General features: G+C 37.0%; 2 protein-coding genes across 2 annotated transcripts; one reads left to right on the top strand and one right to left on the bottom strand.

The window, feature by feature from the left end:
- On the bottom strand, positions 9,105-11,973 carry LOC109849793 (60S ribosomal protein L36-2-like). The gene is made up of 4 exons (XM_020419673.1): positions 11,883-11,973; positions 11,629-11,737; positions 10,182-10,381; positions 9,105-9,390 (listed from the first exon to the last, which is right to left on the bottom strand). Exons 2-4 carry the CDS (start codon positions 11,728-11,730, stop codon positions 9,360-9,362), a joined length of 333 nt encoding a protein of 110 aa, XP_020275262.1. The 5' UTR covers positions 11,731-11,737; positions 11,883-11,973; the 3' UTR covers positions 9,105-9,359.
- Positions 18,444-21,867, top strand: LOC109848466 (E3 ubiquitin-protein ligase XB3). Its single transcript, XM_020417973.1, has 8 exons — positions 18,444-18,737; positions 18,827-18,886; positions 18,979-19,050; positions 19,146-19,267; positions 19,345-19,485; positions 19,605-19,712; positions 19,982-20,240; positions 20,753-21,867. The coding sequence occupies exons 1-8, from the start codon at positions 18,555-18,557 to the stop codon at positions 21,140-21,142; spliced, it is 1,335 nt and encodes a 444-aa protein (XP_020273562.1). The 5' UTR covers positions 18,444-18,554; the 3' UTR covers positions 21,143-21,867.

Raw genomic sequence — 24,107 nt, 5'->3', positions numbered from 1 at the left:
TTTTCAAGAAACATTCTCATCTACTAAGTTCAACAAAAAACCCCTATTTATTCAAGAAACATTCTCACATCCTCCGTTAAAAGTTTACCCTAATTCCTAAAGTTTAGTACAATCTAATGGTATGTTTGGGAACTTCAAAATAGAACTTTTTTCCCCCTTAACAAGGTTGAAGTTGCTCCATATTGTCGGTCCACAAAAGAACAAGTTCAATGTCCAGAATTTAAATAAGAAACAACTAGTTCAATATAGACCTAACTTTTACCGAACTAAAAATAATTTTTTGAACCAAGACTGCATTAACTAAAACAAATTTTGTCAAACATGTCATAAGTGATTATGACTATTACAGATTAGAGGGTCTTTTTCCTCCTTCTAAACTTGGTCAGATAAGGGAGTTCTTGCACAGCTAAATATGTTGAAGCTAGGGTTGGACGTGGGTTGGGTCGACTCGCGGGCTAACCCGACCTAGCCTGCCATGTGTCAGTACCTTGCCCGATCCTTAGAGGGCCAAGCCCAACCCACAGCCTATGATATACTCAGGTCACGGCTGGGCCCAGCTCTAGACCCAGGGTTAGAGAAGTAAGCCCAACCCATGCTAACCCGGCTTGACCGTTCGTGGCCTACGATATCTTTTTCGTTTAGGCTAATTGTTCCTTTAGACTCCGTTTGGCAAAGGGTTAATGAAGAGGGGTTAAAGAGAAGGATTAATGTACTTAGCCCATTTGATAATCCGAAGGACTAAATTATTAACCCGTTAAATAAGTTTTGTTTTAGCCCTTATGATCAGTTTTAGTGTTTGGGAATAACAATGATTTTGACTATTTTCTTTATAATTAGAAGGGTTAACTCTTATTCTATCTAAATAGGAGTACTAGTAAACCCCTCATTTTGAGGGGTTAACTCATTTTAACCCCTCTAGAGGGGTTAACTTAACCCTTCTATATTTTTTATGTTTGGCAAATTATGGAGGGTTAACTCACTTTAACCCTTATATAGATTTGTTGTGTTTGGCAGGTTAAGAAGGGGTTAAGTCTCCTTAACCCATCACTTAACCCTTTGCCAAACGGTACCTTAGCTCTTTGAGTCTACAACTTGTAGGCGTCAAAAAATACTGAAAGATATCCAAATACAGCTCAAGAGAAAATCATCCAAAAAGGCAGAAAAAACAAAGTCTATGACTGTCGTCGCGTGAGACAGCACTTGACTGTCATCGCCGCGCGAGACAGTCTTTACTGTCTGCCGTGCGAGACAGTCCTTTACTGTCTCTCGGGCGAGACAAGTGACTTTTACCTAGTCTCGCCCGACCGAGACATCCTTTGCTGTCTCGCCACAGCGGAGACAGTCTTTGCTGTCTCTGGCCGTGCGAGACAGAATTTAACATGTCTTACACGTGAACATGTTTCAGATGGTGCAAAACTACTTCTGCAACTGCGCCTAAGTGCCATAACTGTTCAAGAACGTGGGAAACGTCGTGGGCGTGGAAAAATCACGGTGATAACTGCCAAAATACGGAGGTTAATACGTGAGAGAGCGTTACAATGAAAACTGCATTTTCCGAGACAGTTTGTAACTGTTGCTCGCTGGGCGAGACAGCAAATTTACTGTCTCGCTGGGACGAGACACAGCAAGACACTGTCCTCGGCCAGTCAGAACAGCAACACTCTCCCTCCGCACGAGACAGAGCAAATGCTGTGCTCAGGCGAGCACTGTTGCATTCCAGAGGTTATAAATACCCCCCGAAGGGCATTTTCACAAAGGGCTGGCCAGCAGAGATCCAAGGGCTGAATCATTTTGAGGCACTTCAGGCAATCCAGAGCAGAGCAGAAGAGCAGAGGTGCTGATCTTTGACGGCCAATCGTTGATAATAAGGCTTTTGACTTGATTTCAAGAAAGGACGTACTATACGTACACATCGATAAGAATAGTCGTTTTAAATTTCCACTTCGATAAAACGAAAGTCAGAACATAAACCCCTCACGGTTTCAATCATGGATTGTGATTTGGGTACCACCGAGTCAAAGCGCCCCCGGCAACAGGCAAAGATCCCACGAACGCATGTACAATACAAGCGATCTGCGTTTATATTTCTCTCAAGGAGTTTGTAATTTTCTTTTTGTTTGTTAAAGACCTATAAAAGGCTGTTTCTTTGAATTTATTGTAATCGACCGAAGATATAATGAATTCGACAACAAAACCAACTTTTGGCGAAAACACAACTAACTGCAAACAAAGCCAAGAGGCCATAAGTTTTTGGTTCGTGGTCCTTTCGGCCCATTGAGAAACAAAGCAACGATCTTTAAACTCGTTGCTACATACTTAGAAAGACTAAAAAGATTAATATAAATTTAAAAATAGTTTAATACAAGTTTAAATTGTTAGAGACTAAAATAAAAGTAATTTTATAATTATAAATACAAATTTATTATAATTAAAAAGATAAAAAAAATTGGACGAAAAATCCATGGACCAGCCCACAAATCACGGGCCGAGTCAAACCTGAACCTCGGCCAGGTGTGAGCCGAGTTAGACGCAACCCTAAAATCGGAGAAGTAAGCTCACACCGAGTTAAGCGCAACCCTAAAATCGGAGAAGCAGGCTTGGTCCACTGTCCACTATGACCCAACCAGGTTTGATCTTTAAACCCGGTGGGCCTGGTATGTAAGACGTTTTCCACTTTTATAGGAATATATTATATTATTTTAGTGTGGAAAATTAATGATCCATTTAATGGGAAGTTGCCAATGATCAAGGCAACTACCCATGATCTTCCCCCACATTTTGGAAACCACCCACTCTTTCACTATCTTGTCCACTACTCTATGATGGCTAGAGTAGTATAAGTAGACAATGTGTGTTTCATGAAAGGTCACCAAATCTACTCTCATATTTTATACACCATCTAAAAGTGAAAGGAGGGTTTGGAACCATCAACATTAATTAGGGCTTTCTAAAGTGCTACTGAGGTTTTCAAAAGCAATGGCTGGAGGTAAATTAATCGATCTTATCTTGTTGCTTCCGCTTTATTATTATATGTTCATATGGAAATTAGAACATGTAAAATTATGTGATATGTTTTACATTTGGTATCAGAGCGATTTATTGCCTCTGCCTTGCTTGATATGAAAATTGTCACTTTATTATTGAAATTAGCAAAATTAAGATGTTACGACATAAAATATGATTTGCTAAATATTGTGTAGATTTTTACTCACTGATATTTGTTTAGAGCTACGTACATCACATTATTATTTTTCTTTCAATGCACAAATGGAAACATTATTCATGGGCATTTGTGTTGATGAGTACGTAGTTGCTTAATAATGTAGGTAGTCTATGCATTGTCATTAATTGAAAAATGACAAAAGTTTTGTTATAGAAATAGCATAGCTTTACTGACAGAAACTATTTGATATGTTGGAATAAATCTAAATCAAGTAGTAAAATGATAAAAGCAAAGATGATAGGAGTTTGTAAATTGACGGTTCGCTTTTGCATATAGAATGTGTATTAATTTAATAATCTATGTAAATTTTGGACTATTGCGAAGTCGGCAAAATATATTATATAAGGAGTACTGATGTATGTTCCTATTCATAATTTTTATATCATGCTATAAGATACAGTGTTGTATTTTGATCATATGGACATATATTGCATATTAATTTCATCATTAAATATTTTAGTGATATTTATTAAATTAGTGGACATTTAATGATCAAAATTATAGAGCTTTAACATTTTAATTATTGTTATTCATTAACATTATGTTGAAGTGAAGGAATAATATATTAAATGGTTATATATGTCAAGTGATTCGTTAATTTTAGTAATTAGAGACTAGCCACAGCATCTCTAGTTATTTAAAATTTCTTATGGAATTACATGTGGAAACTAGACATTAATTTGTAATTAATTATATGTAATATGATGAAATATGCCCACAGGAAATTTTATTATATTTGTATGATTAGTTAGGGTGAAATATTAAATTATGTTCCTTAATCTACCCACAGGAATTAAGGGATGAATATGATTTGGTAGTTTCATCATATGGTTATTTTTATGAATCTAATTTGAGTAGGACTTTAGCCCACGGGCAGGTTTTATGTCACTAGATTCATATTTTGCATGATTTACATTGGTAAAGCATGATAAAGTTAAGTCTCAATTTTGTTAATAAGCATGTATATATATATAATTGTTTGCAGCAATTTTACCTGAGAATATTTCTGATGTCAATTGTGACATTCCTGAATTAAGGGGTGATAACTATAAGGTGTGGAAAGAAAGAGTGCTTCTGCATTTGGGATGGATGGATATCGACTATGCTATTCGGAAAGACGAACCACCGGGTATAACTGAAACTAGCACTCTAGATGCAGTTAATCTTTATGAAAAGTGGGAGCGATCTAATCGCCTCTCCGTTATGTTCATAAAGACCAAAATTTGTGCTAGTATTCGGGGTTCTGTCGATAAGCATATTAAGGTTAGAGATCTCCTTTATGCCATTGATGAGCAGTTTGCAACTTCTGATAAAGCTCTTGCTAGCACCTTAATTATGAAATTCTCATCCATGAGGCACCATGAGACTAAGGGTGTGCGTGATTATATCATGCGCATGAGGGATATTGCGGCCCAACTTAATACTTTGGAAGTTACCATGTCTGACTCTTTCCTAGTGCATTTCATTTTGTGCACACTTCCTCCACAGTATGGCCCCTTTAAGATCTCTTATAACACACATAAGGATAAATGGTCAATTAATGAACTTATGACCATGTGTGTTCAAGAGGAGGGCAGACTAGTGATGGAAGAAGGTGAGAAGGTGAACCTTACTACTGGTTCTTCTTCAAAGAAGAAAAAGGACCACATTGAGCAAAAGGGAAAGATTACAGCTTAGCAAGGCATAAAGAAGGAGTCTGCGTGTTTCTTTTGTAAAAAGAAGGGACACATGAAGAAAGACTGCATTAAGTTTAAGACTTGGCTTGAGAAGAAAGGTAATTTTCTTGCGTTCGTTTATGAATCTAATATGGTTAATATTAATCATAATACATGGTGGATTGATTCCGGTACTACAATTCATGTTTCGAATACCTTACAGGGTATGACAAACCTAAGGAAACCAATGGGAAGTGAACACTACATCTATTCAGGCAGCCAGATGAGTTCACATGTGGAGGCCGTTGGGACATGCAGTTTAATTCTTAGTAGTGGTTTTATTTTGCATTTAGAAAAGACGTTTTATGTACCTGGTTTTACTAGGAATTTGATTTCAGTTTCAAGACTTGTACCTTTAGGAATTTCCTTTAATTTTTTAGATTCTGGTTTCAGTATTTTCAGAAATTCTGAAGTTATTGGTTATGGTATTTTGTCTGATGGCTTATATCGTCTTTCTTTGCAAAATGATATCACTCATAATTCTATGCATGTTAATACTGGATTAAAAAGATGTATTATGAATGAGAACTCATCTATTTTGTGGCACCGGAGATTGGGACATATCTCCATTGAGAGAGTTAAGAGATTGGTAAAGGATGGAGTACTTAGTACTTTAGACTTCACTGATTTTGACACTTGTGTTAGTTGCATTAAGGGAAAGCAAACTAACAAACACAAAATGGGTGCCAAAAGGAGTTCAAACCTGTTAGAGATCATACACACGGATATTTGTTGTCCGGACATGAACGCTAATGATCCGAAATACTTTATCACCTTTATAGATGATTATTCACGATATATGTATCTTTACTTACTTCGTTCTAAGGACGAAGCTTTGGATGCCTTTAAATTGTTTAAGGTTGAAGTAGAGAAACAATGTGATAAGCACATAAAGATTGTGAGATCAGATAGAGGTGGAGAGTACTATGGTAGATACACTGAGAACGGACAAGCGCCAAGTCCATTTGCTAAATTTCTTCAAGAGCATGGGATTGTTGCCCAATACACTATGCCTGGTTCTCCAGACCAAAATGGTGTAGCAGAAAGAAGAAATAGAACTTTAATGGACATGGTGAGAAGTATGAGAAGTAATGTTAAACTTCCATCATTCTTATGGGTTGATGCTCTTAAGACGGCAGCGTATATATTAAACCGGGTTCCTTCCAAGGCTGTCTCAAAGACACCTTTTGAGCTATTCAAAGGATGGAAACCGAGTTTGCAACATGTACGCATTTGGGGATGCCCGTCTGAGGTGAGAGTGTACAATCCACTAGAGAAGAAGCTAGATCCAAGGACTATTAGCGGGTATTTCATTGGATATGCCGAAAAGTCCAAGGGTTATAGATTCTATTGTCCAACTCATAGCACCAGAATTGTGGAATCAAGAAATGCTAAGTTTCTTGAAAATGACTTGATTAGTGGGAGTGATCAATTTCAGGACATTGTTCCTGAAAAGAATGATGATCAAATTCCACATATTGTTTCAAGTGATAAGTTGATTGTCATTCACGCACCTCAATCTCAATTGCGTGTTAGACAACCAACTATTGAGGTTCCACAAGTTGACAATAATCTAGCAGATCATAATGTAAATGAGGAACAAACAGTTCATCATGAAGATGAACAAGTTCCATTGAGGAGATCTACTAGACCAAGGAAATCAACTATTTCTGATGACTATTTAGTGTATCTACAAGAATCGGATTGTAATATTGGAGCCGATAATGATCCTATGTCATTTTCACAGGCCATAAGTTCTACAAATTCAAACTTATGGATGAATGCCATGAAAGATGAGATGGACTCTATGGCATCTAATCGAGTTTGGGATCTTGTCGAGTTGCCAAATGGTGTAAAAACCATTGGATGTAAGTGGGTCTTCAAGACAAAGAAAGACTCACAAGGCAACGTCGAAAGACATAAGGCTAGACTCGTTGCCAAAGGGTTCACTCAAAGGGAAGGAATCGACTACACAGAGACTTTCTCTCCTGTATCAAAGAAAGATTCCTTTCGAGTGGTGATGGAATTAGTAGCTCACTTTGATTTTGAGCTACATCAGATGGATGTGAAAACGACATTTCTCAATGGTGACTTAGAGGAAGAGGTTTATATGAAACAACCTGAAGGATTCTTCTCTAAGGATGGTGAACATTTGGTTTGTAAGCTTAATAAATCCATATACGAGTTGAAACAAGCTTCCCGACAATGGTATATGAAATTCCATAAAGTGATTACTTCATTTGGCTTCGAAGAAAATGTTATGGATCAATGTATATACCTTAAGGTCAGTGGGAGCAAGATTTGTTTCCTTGTGTTGTATGTGGATGATATTTTGCTAGCAACCAACGATAAGGGGTTTCTATATGAGGTGAAACAATTTCTTTCAAGTAACTTTGATATGAAAGATATGGGCGAGACATCTTATGTCATTGGCATAAAGATCCATAGAGATAGATCTCGAGGCATATTAGGTTTGTCAAGAGGCCTATATCAACAAAGTCTTAGAAAGATTCGGTATGAAAGATTGTTCACCAAGTGTAGCACCCATTGTGAAAGGTGACCGGTTCAGTTTGGACCAATGCCCCAGGAATGGCATTGAAAAGGAACAAATGAAAAATGTTCCATATGCTTCAGCTGTTGGTAGCATTATGTATGCTCAGGTCTGTACTAGACCCGACATTGCATATGCCGTTGGAGTGTTAGACAGATATCAAAGTAACCCAGGCATCGATCACTGGAAGGCTGCGAAGAAAGTGCTGATGTACCTTAAGGGTACTAAAGATTACATGCTTATGTATAGACGGACTGATAGTCTTGAAGTGGTAGGCTACTCCGACTTCGGTGGCTGCAATGATTCACGTAAATCCACATCAGGATATGTGTTTATGCTAGCCGATGGATCCGTATCCTGGAGGAGTACGAAGCAGACCTTGACGACCACTTCTACAATGGAGGCTGAGTTTGTTTCTTGTTTTGAGGCTACCTCACATGGTGTATGGTTGAAAAGCTTCATATCTGGGCTAAGAGTTGTTGACTCTATCAGTCGGCCAATAAGAATGTATTGTGATAATTTAGCTGCTGTCTTTATGGCTAAGAATAATAAGAGTGGAAGTCGAAGTAAACACATCGACATAAAGTATCTAGCCGTAAAAGAACGTGTGCAAGAAAAGAAAGTGATCATTGAGCACATTAGCACTGAATTAATGATAGCTGATCCCTTGACTAAAGGCATGCAAATTAAAGGATTCAAGGATCACGTATTAAGGATGGGCCTTGGTTCCATTATGTAATACAATTATTATGTTTTGTATGAACTTTTCATTCATTGGATAATTTCTCATTTGGATTATGTACGTACATACTTTAGTTATTCTATTATATTGAGAAATATCATTATATTTTGACCAAGAGTAAACATAAGGTTTACTCATTAAGTTAATTGTGAGTGGTGAAAGACTAAGTATATAGTGATACATGGAAGATTAATTTTTTGATCTTAAAAGGAATTAATCGCCATGATCCGTATATGGAGTTTTTTTTTTGTTAAAATGGATCAAGTGGGAGAATGTAAGACGTTTTCCACTTTTATAGGAATATATTATATTATTTTAGTGTGGAAAATTAATGATCCATTTAATGAGAAGTTGCAAATGATCAAGGCAACTACCCATGTTCTTCCCCCACATTTTGGAAACCACCCACTCTTTCACTATCTTGTCCACTACTCTATGATGGCTAGAATAGTATAAGTAGACAATGTGTGTTTCATGAAAGGTCACTAAATCTACTCTCATATTTTATACACCATCTAAAAGTGAAAGGAGGGTTTAGAACCATCAACATTAATTAGAGCTTTCTAAAGTGCTATTGAGGTTTTCAAAAGCAATAGCTGGAGGTAAATTAATCGATCTTATCTTGTTGCTTCCGCTTTATTATTATATGTTCATATGAAAATTAGAACATGTAAATTTATGTGATATGTTTTACATGGTAAAGTGCCTAAACCGGCCTGGCCCACACACACCCCTAGTTGAAGCATGACTCAACATCGATCTGACAAATCGGCACACACATTAACACATATTCAACCTCCCCATAGACGAAAGCGTCTCTCACAATACACTAGAATGAATAGCGTTGCATACTGAGTAAACAAGACCATCCAGTTACTTGCAAACAAACACATCATATCTCAAAATTTGATACATAAATTCACTGAAAAACATAACTAGAATCATCAAAGGAACCAAACAACAGAATCCTTTCACAATGCAATCCACAAGATATTACCAGATACTCCTCACTAACAAACTACTTAATCATCTAATAAAGATCCCTACAAGCAAGTGAGTAAGGAACTCTTCAAACAAAAAAACAAAACCCAAGAGGGATTTCGAATGAGTTTCTGAAAGAAAGTTCCATCATTTCTTCTTCTCGGACACACCAGCAGACCTGCATTACAAACACGATTATGTAAGCATTTTATCTATATGACAGAATGATATAACCAATAAATAACGTTCAAGAAGTATGACCATAAAAGAAAATTATATGTGACATGAATGGACACGAGTCACTAAAAGATGACAACCTTAATGTTTGGAGAATATAAAAATTATTCAGTACTGGGGAATACAAGTTTTTTTTAAGGGACGGGTGGATAAAAGTTGAGTGGCATTCAAGACAATGAAGCTGGAAGTATAGTTCCACAATGAAAAGGCAATAAGAGATGAGCATGGGTGCCTTGGCCTTATTACTTCTTAATTAGGAAAACTCGGGGCTAGAAGTTTACCAGGCACATGACTGTTATTGGAACATGTTTTATGCTTCACGACACTGATATATAACATAATGTCTACATCCATTTTCTAAACCAACGAGCCCAATACATTGCAATAATAGTGCACCAAAGGGATGTCTACCCTTAGTTGTGGACTTGGACTTATGCACTGATCTAATATGATAGACATCCATTAACACGATGGACTAAGATTAATGGATACACAATTAACACAATGAACCAAGACCAATGCATACATACTTACAGGTATGTCATGCTATAAAATTACCAAAATTTATGAATAAAATTCAAACATAAATTATGATACCTACATACTGATAAACCAACCGCTATATCAGAAGTACATATCATTCAATGGGTAAATAAAGAAACAACTCGCAGCTAATGCACATTATCTACTAATAATAACTAAAGTAAAGGTAGAATGGTGAATCTAACTCACCTCATTTTCCTGAGGACATTGGCCATCTCCTCTCTCTTCTTCTTGGCCCTCTTGTGGGTTCCCAACTTTCTCTTTGCAACTTTCAGGGCACGCTTATCCTTTCCAACTTTCAACAATTCAGTGATTCTCTTTTCATAAGGAGCAAACCCTGCAACTTCCCTGATCAAGTTCTTAACAAAATGCACCCTCTTGCTAGTTTTCTGAAAAAACGGAAAACCAATTAGTACATGTCTCAGAGTACAGGTTATACATCAGTAAACTAATGTATAATAGAGAATAATACGATAGAAATTCTAAATTCTACAACAAGCAAATTGTTTTGTCATGCAATCTGTCATGTTCTGATAACTTCACCAGAGTATAAAGACCACAGCACAAATAACTGTTAAGATAGACATTGAAGATAAACAAATGCATAAACAGCTAAGGTACAGGTTAGAAGACGGCAAACATAAGAACAATTTAGAATATTCATAAATTTAAATAGAAAATAGGTTGGGTGCTACAGGCACTCTGGAACGGGAAACAGTTACAAGTTACATATAACAATACATGCTACAAAGATGTAAAATTCAAAAGAAATATAACAATACATGCTACAAAGATGTAAAAATTAAAGGAAATATATCATAAGTCAGTTGCAATTGGAAGAGGCTTAAATAAAGCTGTGTCAAAATCATTAGAGCATAATTGCTTAAAACATACAACCTCTTATTACTCAATAAAAGAAATTAACATTCAGAATATACTCATTGAATGTACAATTTAATGAAAAATATCTCATCCGTAAGTACAACTTAATGAAAAATATCTCATCCGTATGTACAATTTAATGAAAAAAATCTCATCCGTTGGAGGCAGCAAACTTTTTAGGGCGTTTTGGGAGGGTGGGGGTGGCGGCGGGGAGGGGGGTTCAATATTACCACGGAAAAGTTATTGTTCTCGAGAGTGTTAAGACAAGCAATTATCAATTAATTCACCATGGCAAAATCAAAAGATCAGCATAAAGAATAGGTATCAGATCGATGTACTCTGATGCGTAAATATTTGCAGAAGTGATTCACGTTAAAATTCGGGGGAAACATAATGAATCTACGTATAACAGAAAAAGATAGAAAATAAATTATGATCTACAACCATTTCAAAATGTGAAAATTCATTTAATAGCTTTCCTGGTTAAAATATAATCCAACCAATAAATTAAAGCTAAACCCATTTGCACGATCAATCAGAATCCACCAATCATAATTACGCAGTAAACAACAGACTAAACAAAAACCTAAAAATGATCAATAAACAATTTTATACAAATGTGAATACATTTCACTCCGACTCTCGTTCAAGATTAAATTAATATGTGCATACAGAACCCAACTATACATCAACAAACATAAGAACATGATCCAAAGTTGCAAGCTTTAGGGTTTACAGTTGATAGAAATCATACCCCTTTTCTACTCGAAGGGCGAGGAGCCAACTCCCTCTTGGTCACCACGTGTCCTTTACTCAACCCTACAAAAAGCCCACTGTTTGGCTGCGGAGGAGCCATCGCTTACCTTCAAGGTAACCAAAATCATCAGTAATCGAAAAGGGTGAAGACCCAAGATCCCATAACCCATACTGATCTAGGGTTTTTGGTAGAAAAATGTGAAAATTTCAAGAAAAAGAATCTGAAAACCGAGCGAATTGTGGTTATTTTACCTGTAATTGGAGAGAGAGTAAACCCTAGCAGCCGCCGAGAACCCTAAAAAATGAGAGAGGAGAGATTTTAAATAGGGGCGTCGAGGTTGAAGGGGAGTTGAAGGACTAAAGAAGGAGTAGCAAATTGTTTATTTACGGATGTATCCTCAATCGATCAGGGCCGTCCGATCACTCGCAGTTAGTAGGGGTGGGCTTGGGCTTGAGTTTATGGGCTAAATTATATGAGCCGGCCCATTGTCTTGGGTGGGCTAAACATCATATTGAATTGATATTGTAAATTTATGCGTTGAACTTTTCGTGGTTGTATTTTATTCTCTTAGAATTGGTTTAAAATTCACAGTGGATACGTCGTAGTATTCTCGTACATTTTCGTATCATTTTCTATAGATAACTTTGTATATTTTATTGATTTTATATGATTGAGGCTTCAGCTTACCAAATGATAGGTTCTATTTGGTTTCATCGACATTGATTAATAATCAGATGGACCGAGCTATAAGGCCCACAGATTGGAAGAATACTTCAAACAACGGCCCCAGTTTGAGTTGGGCCCAATTATTCAGGCCTGTAAAGCGTCAGCCCAACTTGACTCCAAATTACGAGAAAAACTAATAAAATCCTACCCTAGTGTATAAATATCTCTTCATTTTTAGGCTCATTTTTCGCAAGTAAACCATATTATTCTCGGCACTCGGGATGCTTTCACTAAGCATAATTCTTAAAAGAAAGCACGGATTTTTATCATACATAATAACAATAACAGACATTTTATCTTAAACTAGAGAGTTTACAAATAAATACTACTAGTTGTTTGTATTAGATATGAAAGAACTTTTATATATATATATGATTTTTATCATACATAATAACAATAACAAACATTTTATCTTAAATTAGAGAGTGTACAAATAAATAGTACTGGTTGTATTAGAGATTAATGGGTATCATTGTCAAGGAGAGGATATCCCTCCTTGACTCCTATGTGGCACAGTCATCACCATGTGAAATATAGAGAATAAAATAGGAGAGGTGAGAATTGTGTCACGTCATTGTTAAGGAGGAAAATCCCCTCATTATCAAGAATACTCATTAATCTCGTATACACACACAGACACACACACACTTTATTGTCCTCATGGCCAATCAGCAAAGCAAGCAAATGGCTGGTTGACGCAAGCGATCTATTATTCTCTCTTCGAGAAAATTACACAAAATGAATCTCCTCGAGTTCTCCCTTCTCCATTCACAGGAAACCTGAGCAGATGCCAGCTACCTTTCATGCATTATTTATTATCCTAAGCTGCAAGATTTGTCTCAGTCATGATACGAGCCACGTGAGCTTCCACCCATCTAAGCATCTCTACATTAATTTCATACGTGCACCCCGCATACAAATAATAGTGACATCCCACATCATCTGATGTATGTACATAGATGTACCTCTTGCTTGTTTAAAAGATGCAGATATTTATACATTATTCTGACAAGCAACTTATACACATTATAATTATGGTGGTGGATGTTCTAATTTGTTGAGCTTTCGTAATTGGTAGCATGTTTTCTCCTAGCACCCCACGTTAGGTCTTTAATTAGTTTCGTTTTTTTTACACTAATTATTGTGACTAGTATTAATTTAGGTATGGGAATATTGCTATTTAATAAAAATAATAAGACCATCTCCAGCAGGAGGTGAAATTTCACCTCCTTCTCTCCTGCCACATCACTTTATTTAATTCAATAATCTTCATTTCCCTATCAACTCTACAGCAGGAGGTTTTTCAGAAAGTTTTTTTACTTTATTTGGGACCCACCATAAACCACATCACTTCAACATATACCCCACCATATTTATTCATTCTTTTTCCTATTTCATATATATTACTATTTTATTATTATTAGGATAGTTTTGTGAAGGATCCATGAAGAAACTAGCTTCAAATTGTAGAAAGAAGAAGAATAGGGTGTAGAAACTCAGATTTTTTTTGGTGTCCAAATGACACAAAGTTAGTCTCTATTTATAGAGTTTGAAAAATGAAAATTAATGGTATAAAAATTATAAATTAATTCATTGTATTTATCTCAAAAAATATCAATTAAAAATAAGGAGGAAAACAAAAATGCTCACCCAATCAAAGTTCGCCACGTGGTCCCTTCCCATCACCTGCGAGCGTGGGCTTGTCAGAAATGCCCGGGGTGAATTTTTCACCCCTTGACTTTGTTAATTTATTTCACCCGCACAAAAAACCCCTGCTGCCTTCAAATATTCGACGGAAAACCCCCTGCTGGATATGGTCTATTATTATCAGCTCAACTGGGTTGTTAACTATAGTGCTGATCTTGTCAAAACAAAAAAACTAACAAGTCTCTGAAGCTTGAGCTCGATCAAACTACTTACAAATGACTATAGAGTGGATAGATCTCCGATTTTTGGTTACTTTTGCAAACCCCCGAAACTTTGGGGGTTTGCACATATATACCCCCCTAGAATTTCGTTATCTAGCATACATATTGGAAGAAAAATTACTAATTTGAATATAGTATCCTTTACATGCAGGAAGAGTACCTCCCCGCTCTCATTTTTCACCCAAGAAAATTTGAGTTATTTGTCAATAACATGTAGGGAAGTCTGAAGAGAAAAAGTTCAAATATAATAATTAAGTTTTGTGAGAAGCTCCAAGTTTAAAAGGGCCGGGGTTGTCAGATTGATAAAAAAAACCAGGCACTATAGTTTTCGTGTATTCTTGCAAAACACTAAAAAAAAATTTAAAATTAGCTTTACACTAGTGTGCACCCCGTGCAAAGCGCGGCACTCATTTTTGTTATTTCCGCCACATTAATTATATTTTTAAATGTTTTAGTAAGTGCTGCAGTAGCATTTTTAAATGCTACAGTATCCCGCCTGTGCTACAGTGATAATACGACAATAATATTTTTATAACGCTATAATTATATATGTGCTGCAGTGATAATACTACAGTTTTTTGTTGTATCATTTACTGTAGTATGAATAGTATAAATCTTTGAATCCTCTTATTGTTATGGAAGAATAGATTAGACTAACGTCATTAAATATTCAAGAATTACTCCCTACCGTAAAGATAGCCTTCCAATAACAAGTGATTCGCATGGTTCCCCGTTTAAAGGGCGACCTACCTTTCATGGTATCAATTCTTTTTTTTTTTAAGTGGTTAACGTGATCCTATCATTCAACCCATAAAGTTGCAAATTGAGCTTCTCAACCAAACAATCAAAGGCAATTTAGATGCATTTATTGTACCATTGTGAGAGTGCCAAGTTAACCTTTTTTTTTTTTTGTGATTTGGATAGAATAATACACTGTAAAGTAGGAGACATCATATTTGTACTTGACCAAAAATGTTACCTTATTACAGGCCACACTTTTTCCTGTTTTTAAATAAAAGGACCATTGAGAAAGAGAGGCTGTGAGAATTAAGAGGGAGGGAATTTAAAAAAATAAAAATGGAATAATAGCAATATTTTTGTATTATTATTTGGATGAATATGTATAAAATTTTGAGTCAACATGACTTATTAGAAATTTAACTGCCCGACATACCATAATAACCTAGGGGCTATAAAGGAGAGTTTTTTTTTTAAGTTTGCTTCTTTTCATTGAAGAGAATGAGTGGAGATAGTTATTAAATGAGTTAAAGCACGAAATTGATGTTCACATTAATCTAATTATTTCATTTTCCATGCGAAAATTCGTGCGAAAAGTTCCTGTATAAAAACCAATGAGTGCACTCGAGGCCACTGGAATGACATAAAGTTCAGTATTTTATTGTGAAGATGAGATCATGGTATTTGACAAACACCAACATTTTTGTCTTCAATGCGTCGGGGTGCAAATAGCAAAAAGTTGCGTCTCGAGCTACTGCAAAATAATCTGATCGCGTGCCACGTGATCATGTTCCCTTTATTTTATTTTTTTCAGTTGAGAAAAATTGGTGCCCTGAACTTCACAAGTATACAACAACAGCAATTTAGGTTCTGAAGAAATGTCCAACGCGACTGAAAAACAGTTCAGAAAATCACAAGAAAAACTGTTAGGATGTTTGACGGTCGACCGCGAGTTAGCGACGGTCGACCGGAAAGCTGAATGCGGTTGACCGCAGAGACTATGTAATCGATTTTGGTCTCGGGAATCGATTCGGTCGACCGTCGCGGTCGACCGTGAGTACCCTGTAAGATTTTTTGTGCTATGTCGTGGGGTGTGTGGTCGATCGCGTGGCGTTTATTTTCTATCATGGTGCCCTGAGCTTTACAAGTATACAATAAAAGCAATTTAGGCTCCCCGTCATGGATGTTTAGCATTAAGAAGATAATAAATTAGCGATAAACGTTTGATAATATTTAGACTATTTTAATTCATTTATATGGTTCTTTTATTTTCATTGTTTAGTCAATTAAAAAGAACATGATGAAGAAAAAAAATTCAAAAAATTGCATAATTTGATAACCTTTTTATTCTATTCTTGCCAAGGTTCACATTCCTATAATTTTTCAACCAGAAGAAAACATAGTAGGCCCTAAAAAAAGGTTTTTTATTATTTAATCTAGGGTAAAAAATAGGGGAAAAAAAGTCTTTAACTTGATAACATTTATAGTATCTCGGTGTAAAACTTTTTCCTTCATCATAGTCTACAAAATAGATGATTTCTTGTCTTTATGTTGGTAGATAAACCAATATCAAAACTAGAGAAGAGGTTGCTTGCAAGAAAGCATAAAAAAGGGATTAGCAAATTAACAAAATAATAATTAATTTCAAACTCGATGGTAGCTTTCTTCTAAAACGACAGCATACCGTAATTAGTTGATTAGTGAAGATCTCATTATGACTCATTGAGTCCTAAGTTTAACGGCTGATAATAATGGATTTTTTTTAACAAGGGATATTATAATAATATTATATTATATTTAAAATGAGATTATAATCGACTTAGATATTAAATTATTAAAATAAGGAGAGGCGAGGATATGAAGTTTGTGGAATGAAGTTGCCTAGAAAAAAGAAAGAGACGCGTGTTGTTTGGGGGCACATTAGGACATTAAACTTTTGATTATCACCGGTAATCTCTCATCCAATTGCAAATTCAAATTTGATCAAGAAGAGAAGAATCAATTGTTTGCTAAAATATCTCGGGGCTGCTCGTTTCGGACTTTAGGAACCAAATATATAATATCTCCACCGGTTGACCCGGGGATTGTGAGCTTATGCTCACCGCCAGGTGAGGGTGTGTTTTCTTTTTCTATTTTTTTTAAAATTTTAATGTACATATAAAAAGAGAATGTTGAATTTTTATTTTTGATTAATACTATTTAAGTATAGTTATGATATAACATTGAGTGGTGTTAGGAGCACACCCCCTACCACACCACCAACCACACCCCCCTCTCTAGTGCTACGGTAAACCGGGCCACATGGGATTTTAAAATTTTTAAAATCTCATGTGGGGCCCGGTTTACTGTAGCGATGGGAGATGTGGGGTGTGGTTGGTGGTGTGTTAGGGGGGTGTGCCCCTAACATTATTTTATAAACATTTTGTCATAGGCAAACCACCTGCTCCATCACTTAAATCCAACATTTCTGATTTCCTAACCATATGTTGACTTTACTAGAAAACGAGTCAGATATTTTTTTACTATTATTATAGGAATTTAAGATATCTAAAGTATATTTTTTTCTCTTTGATATGTATGCTTTTTTAAATATGATTATAGCAGCACATCTTGAAGTTTTCTCATTTTATTCATGTATCACCAAGAATAAAAGAAGATAGGACAATTCTCATTTTATTCATGTATCACCAAGAATAAAAGAAGATAGGACAATGTTAGAATGATAAATCCGAAATTTTTGATTTCCTAACCATCTATAGACTTCACTAGCAAACGAATCAGATTCTTTTACTGTTATTATAGGAATTTAAGATATCTAAAGCATAATTCTTTTCTCTTCGATATGTATGATTTTCACCTCTTGAAGTTTTCTTTTTTTATTCTTGTCTCACTAAGAATAAAAGAAGATAGGAGAATGTCAAAATGATATTGATAGAGAAATCATACATGATCTGATGAAACTCAAATATATAAAATCTGTTTGACATAAAGTTTCAATGTTCCATTATGAAATTAAATTTCTTATTTGTAAATTTCTACAACATTTTTTATTTAGTTGGAAAGGAAAAATTACTTATTGTAAATAAGAACAATATTGTTCAGAAAATTCCTACGTTTTTACTATACATTTTTTTCTTAGATTCTTCCAAGAAAACTGGTGGATACAGGGTAAAAAATAAAATAATTTCAGATCACAATAACAATAAAATACTAAAGTGAAGCTTCCGTGATAATCTTGTGCTCCACATAAATTCAACTTAGGAAAGGGTAACCTCACCACCCAGAGTGACCAGATGTCCCCCACCCACAAATAATTACTTAGAAGCCCCTAACTCTTCAAAATTTTAATTAAAACCCCTAAGCCCCTCAACTAATTACTCCCCATTAAAGCTCTCCCCGCTTATATTAAACGCTACCGTCTCTAGCTCATCTCCCCCACTCGCCCAGGCTCTACCCCCGGCGCAAAATACCCTTCGCCCTTATCGTGCGCCGCCCGGGGAAGGCGGAGCTTCGGCGGCGGAGGGGGAGGAAATGGGCCAGTCTCTAACGTGCGCCCGGTCAAGCGACGAGCACGAATTCTTCAGCGCGGTTCAAGCTGGAGACTTGGAGACCGTGGCGTCTTTTCTCTCCACCGAGCCCCAAATGCTCCGGCGAACCACCGTCTTCGACCGCCTCTCCACCCTCCACATCGCCGCCGCCAATGGGCAGCTCGAGGTCTGAGTCCTGATTCTTGGTCACTTTACTGGGCCCCTTTGAAAATTTTCTCATTTTATCTGAAGTTCTTTTTTTTTGCTTGATTTTAGGTACTTGGTATGCTATTGGATCGATCTCTGCATCCAGATCTCCTCAACAGGCATAAACAGGTATTGGGTATGCTTCAAATTTTGATTTTTAATGTATTTCTCTGATCTGACATTTTTTGGGTATTTTTTCATTTTGTTGTTGTAATTTTTAGACTCCTTTGATGCTTGCTGCGATGCATGGAAGAATTTCTTGTGTGGAGAAGCTCCTTGAAGCTGGAGCTACTGTGAGAAATACTCTTCCTCTAGTGTTATTTTAGTAGTTTTGATACTATGTTGAGATTTGAAGAGAAATTGATTTCGGTTTAATTTGTTGTTTCAGATCTTGATGTTTGATTCATTGCATGGTAGAAGTTGTTTGCATTATGCTGCATATTACGGCCATTCGGATTGCTTAGAAGCAATTCTATCTGCTGCCAATTCAACCTCAGTTGCTGATTCTTGGTGAGTCTCAACAGAATAATATGGTTTTAGATTATAAATTCATAAGCTTAAAGGTGGCTATTGTTGTTGGATTACAGGGGATTTTCTAGATTTGTAAATGTTAGCGATAACAATGGGGCTACGCCGTTGCATCTAGCGGCGAGGCAAAGGAGACCAGAATGCGTTCATATTTTACTGGATAAAGGAGCTCTTGTTTGTGCACCCACTGGTGGATATGGGTAATGTCTCATTTCACCCTTTGTTTGAAAGTGAAGTTATTGTGTTTTGAGCTATGGGCATTCTAAAAGTTTATAACTTCATATTAATTAGGATTTAGCTGATAATTTGTCACTTGCAGATGCCCCGGGAGCAGTCCTCTTCACTTGGCTGCTCGAGGAGGGTGTTTGGATTCTGTTCGGGAGTTGCTCGCTTGGGGCGCCGATCGGCTTCAGAGAGATTCATCTGGGTATGCATCAATTGCCATTGTTTTTAGAGTCATCTCCATTAATGTGCTGGAGTTATCTGTCTTTTAGATCTCTTATTTTCAGAAGTTGTGATGTCAATTTCTCGATATGGTAGAATGTTAATTTGGCTCTGCTGTTGATCAGTCTCAGTTTACTTCATTTTTTGCTCATACACTTCTCTATATAGATAATAGGTCTAATTTGTGGTTATGCTTTGAAATGTTAACTAATGGTAATACGTGGTCATTGATCTGTCCATTTCGCTATGCAGAAGAATACCATATGCCATTGCACTAAAACGAAATCATGGTGCATGTGCTGCTCTACTGAACCCATCAACAGCAGAGCCTCTGGTTTGGCCTTCTCCACTCAAGTTCATCAGCGAACTCAACAATGATGCCAAAATTCTTCTAGAAAATGCTCTCATGGATGCTAACAGGGAGCGGGAGAAGAACATCTTAAAAGGGACGGCATATTCCTTGCCATCCCCCACGCACTCTGCGGACAGTGTTGATGATGACATCTCGGAGGTACTCTATTCCCATATACTCAATTTCGTTTTTTTAAATTTTATTGGATGTTATAACCTCAGCGGATGCAATGCAATGGGGATAATGCTAGAGTGATTGTTGGGGATACAATCTTCTTTGAGATTGTTCGAGTCATTTTGGATTACATAATACTATACATGCACACAGAAAAGTTCTTAACCTCGATGAAAGTTAAGCATTTAGGGATTCTATTTATTAGGGCTGAAATAGTCTCAGACTCTATCTACAGAGCTAGACCTGCACATTTGCCCTGACCTTATTGTAGTTTCTGCTCTTAATGATTATTATGTAATTTAGGTATGCCTAATGACTTGTTAGGTACGATGTCGATTTTAACATGTGATCTGTTTTGCATAATAGAACTTTAAAATTGCTCGTCCAAAACAATTAGACTTTAAATCTTTAACATTACTAAAAACCATGTCTTAAACTTGCGCATGCTTCAATCTTAGATGAAATTTAATGACCATAAAAATGAACCCTGTTTACAGGCTAGTGATACTGAGCTCTGCTGCATCTGCTTCGACCAAGTATGCACAATCGAAGTTCAAGACTGCGGTCACCAAATGTGCGCTCACTGCACACTCTCCCTCTGTTGCCACAACAAACCAAACCCTACAACCTTATGCTTGCCCGCCCCGGCCTGCCCCTTTTGTAGAAGCAACATAGCTCGGTTGGTTGTAGCCAAGAACAAGACCAAGGAGGAGCTCGACAAAACAAGCCATTCTTTTAAGCTTAGACGTTCGAGAAGGTCCCGGAACTTTGGGGAAGGAAGCAGCAGCTTCAAAGACTTGTCGTCAGCCATGGGCTCTTTCGGTAAGATGAGTAACCGCGGTTCTGGACGAATAGCCGATAGCAGTGATAACCTGGACAAGCCTTAAGAGTGCTGGTTCATTGCTTGTGTGTAGATTTTGGTCATTGTAAGTGCAAAAGAGAAATCAAATAAGCAACCTTTTTGAGGAAGGGGGTTGATCCCTGTAGGGGAAACCGAAGCATATGCCCCTTCGTGTTTCAAGCTTTAGCGGCCCCCAGAGAGCATGGGCTCTGCTTGTTGTCTACTTTGAAACAGTTGTGAGATATAGATTGAATTGGATGGACGATTCTTTTCTTCACAAGACTTGTTGTTGTTAGCTGGGTTTGTTGATGGGGAATCTTGATTGTCATGTGAGCGGTCTGATAATTGAGCATGGGGATTTGGGCTCCACCCCTGCCGACGGGTCTGTCTCTTGCATGGATGCGAGGCTCTTGTCTGGTCTGACTCAAAGAGTCAGGTGTGGGGTTATTTATACATATGGGGAGGGCTTCATATAGAGAAAATAGAAAATCACACAGGGAGGAAATAGATCTCAGCGTCTAGAGAGCTCCTTATAGAAAATTATAATCGAAATAGAGGATGAAGATGATTGATCTAACATGAACCTTGTTGCATACATCACCATCAGCTAACATTGCGTTCTTCACTGATAGACAGTAGGGATTGTTGTGATAGCCGCTGATACTGATAGTGATATTTGCATTGAGATTCGTGTTAGGCCACATGGTCTTCACGTCCGCCTCCCCATACGTAGCTACCTATATTTTTTCCGTATGGAGGGTGCTCTATATGATTTTCTACCTGTCGTAGGCTCTGACGCAGTTCAGTTGTGTCTGTCTTGTTACCCTTGGAATATGAGGTAGTTGGGGTAGATGGGGGGTGGGCAAAAGCAAACCGGAGTGAAAATAAAGCAAGGAATGTATCACTTGTTACCCAAGTAACCTAACTCTATAGGGGTCCCTTTCGTTGCTTGGCTTGTTCATTGAGCATGACTTGTATATGCATAATAGCTAGCCGCTGCGATTAACCTGCAGCCTCTATAAATTAATCTCTCTTTTGTGGGCTCTAATCTTTTTCTAATCTTTTCCCTTGCTTTGAATGATGACCTGTTGAAAAAGAGTGTCATTTCATCTCATCAATTAAAGGGCAAATGAAAGGTTTGGGGGTTTGTAAATATTGAACGCTACTCTTCAACTCTAATATGAGATGAGGGTTATGATGGAGGACATCACAATTGTGCTTGTGATCATTAGTTATGCTTTTTTTGCTTGTAATTTCGTTTCCTTCTTGGTGCTAAATTCTAAACGATCATGAATTATGTGACGTGAATCTATTTGATGGTCTCGGTCAGAATTGTGATGTAGAAGTTAATTTTTGAAGGGGATTGGATCTGTTCTGTTTTTAAAAAGTTTTCGTAGCCTTCAGAATTGTCTTTCTTTTACTTGGAAATGCTGACGAGTGACTGAAATTAGGATTCTAGATGCCTTCCGTCGTTGTATTCCTTATAATAATCTAATTAAGGGTTAATTGCAGATATATAGAAGACCTGCAGTAGCAGCAGTACCGATGTCTTGAACTTGTTACCTCTCTAATGTTTTTTTGCAGGTGGACCCTCTAAGTAAATTTTTTTGACTCTTTTACCCTGAGAGAGAGAGAGGACTGTTTTTCAATAGATAGACTTCCTGAATGTAAATAGTATATTATTATTATTATTATTATTATTTTATACGTCATTCAGGGGTTCTATCTACAAAAGTAAAAGTAGAGGGATTGTGATTTCTTCAAAGTATTAATATACTTTAGGGGTCGGTCTTCCAATTAGAGGTGGAACATCAAAGATATCTCGCTTCTCCTCATGCACCTACTCTTTAATTAGTATTTCCACTCCATTCCTTTGAGAAGTCAATTTTCAAATTTGAACGCATATACAGACCACACGGTTGAATTCATTGCTATCCGATTCAGATTGGTTGAATTTTGGCCCCTCATTTGCCAACTGGTTACACGAGTCAGCCACCAAAAGGGAAAATGAGAATATAGATAGAGCCATCATCAACTAGTAAAAGCAATGACCAAGTCTAAAACTACAACAATATATAATTAAAAACAAAAGACAAGGGGTCTACTTATATCTGTTAAAAATTCTGCATGGAACCTTGCATTTTCAGTAGTTTTTAGCTGTGGCATGACCAAGTGTTGTTGACTCTAGATCACACACTTCGCCCATTCTCGTAATTTACATATGACCAAGTGGGTGTTGCGCGCCGTGTGGAAGCGTGCTCGACAACCAAACGAGTCCGCGAGCCATGGGAGAAGATTAACAAACCAAACTCGAGCACAATCCAAACAAATATGACAAACCAATTGCAAACACAGAGATAAACGTGGTTCGACTATGTCAACGAGGAGAGGATAGAGAGATTTCACTATTTCGAGGAGAGTACAAAAGTGTTACAACCACTCAAACACTCGAACAAACCCTAATCAATGATCTCTCAACTCGCTCACAAGTTCTCCCTCCCAAAGTGCTCAGAATACTCTCTATTCTCTGATAAATCAAATCCTAAAATCGTGTTTCAATATATATCAAAACACAAACCAAATCAGAGCATGAAATAAAGCTCAGGCCCAAACCCGACTAGCGGTTGTTTTCGCCAAAAGTTGGTTTCGTTGTCGAATTCATTATATCTTCGGTCGATTACAATAAATTCAAAGAAAACAGCCTTTTTATAAGACTCTTTTACACAACAAAAAGAAAATTACAACTCTTGAGAAAATAAACGCAGGATCGTTGTTTGGATCACTGCTTTTGTGGGATCTTTGCCTGTGCCGGGAGTGCTTTGACTCGTGGACCACCAAATCACAGATTCTGATTGAATCGTGAGGGGTTTATGATTCTGACTTCGTTTATCGAAGTGAAAAATTGAAACGATATCTTATCGATGTAAGATAGTCGTTCTTCTTGAAATCAAGTCAAAGCCTGATTATCAAGGATTGGCCGTAATATCAGCACCTCTGCTCTCTCTCTGCTC

The sequence above is a fragment of the Asparagus officinalis genome, chromosome 7, assembly GCF_001876935.1.
Source record: "Asparagus officinalis chromosome 7, Aspof.V1, whole genome shotgun sequence".
Lineage (NCBI taxonomy): Eukaryota > Viridiplantae > Streptophyta > Magnoliopsida > Asparagales > Asparagaceae > Asparagus > Asparagus officinalis.
Note: the sequence above shows the minus strand (reverse complement) of the source record. Positions and strands in the feature narration are given on the sequence as shown.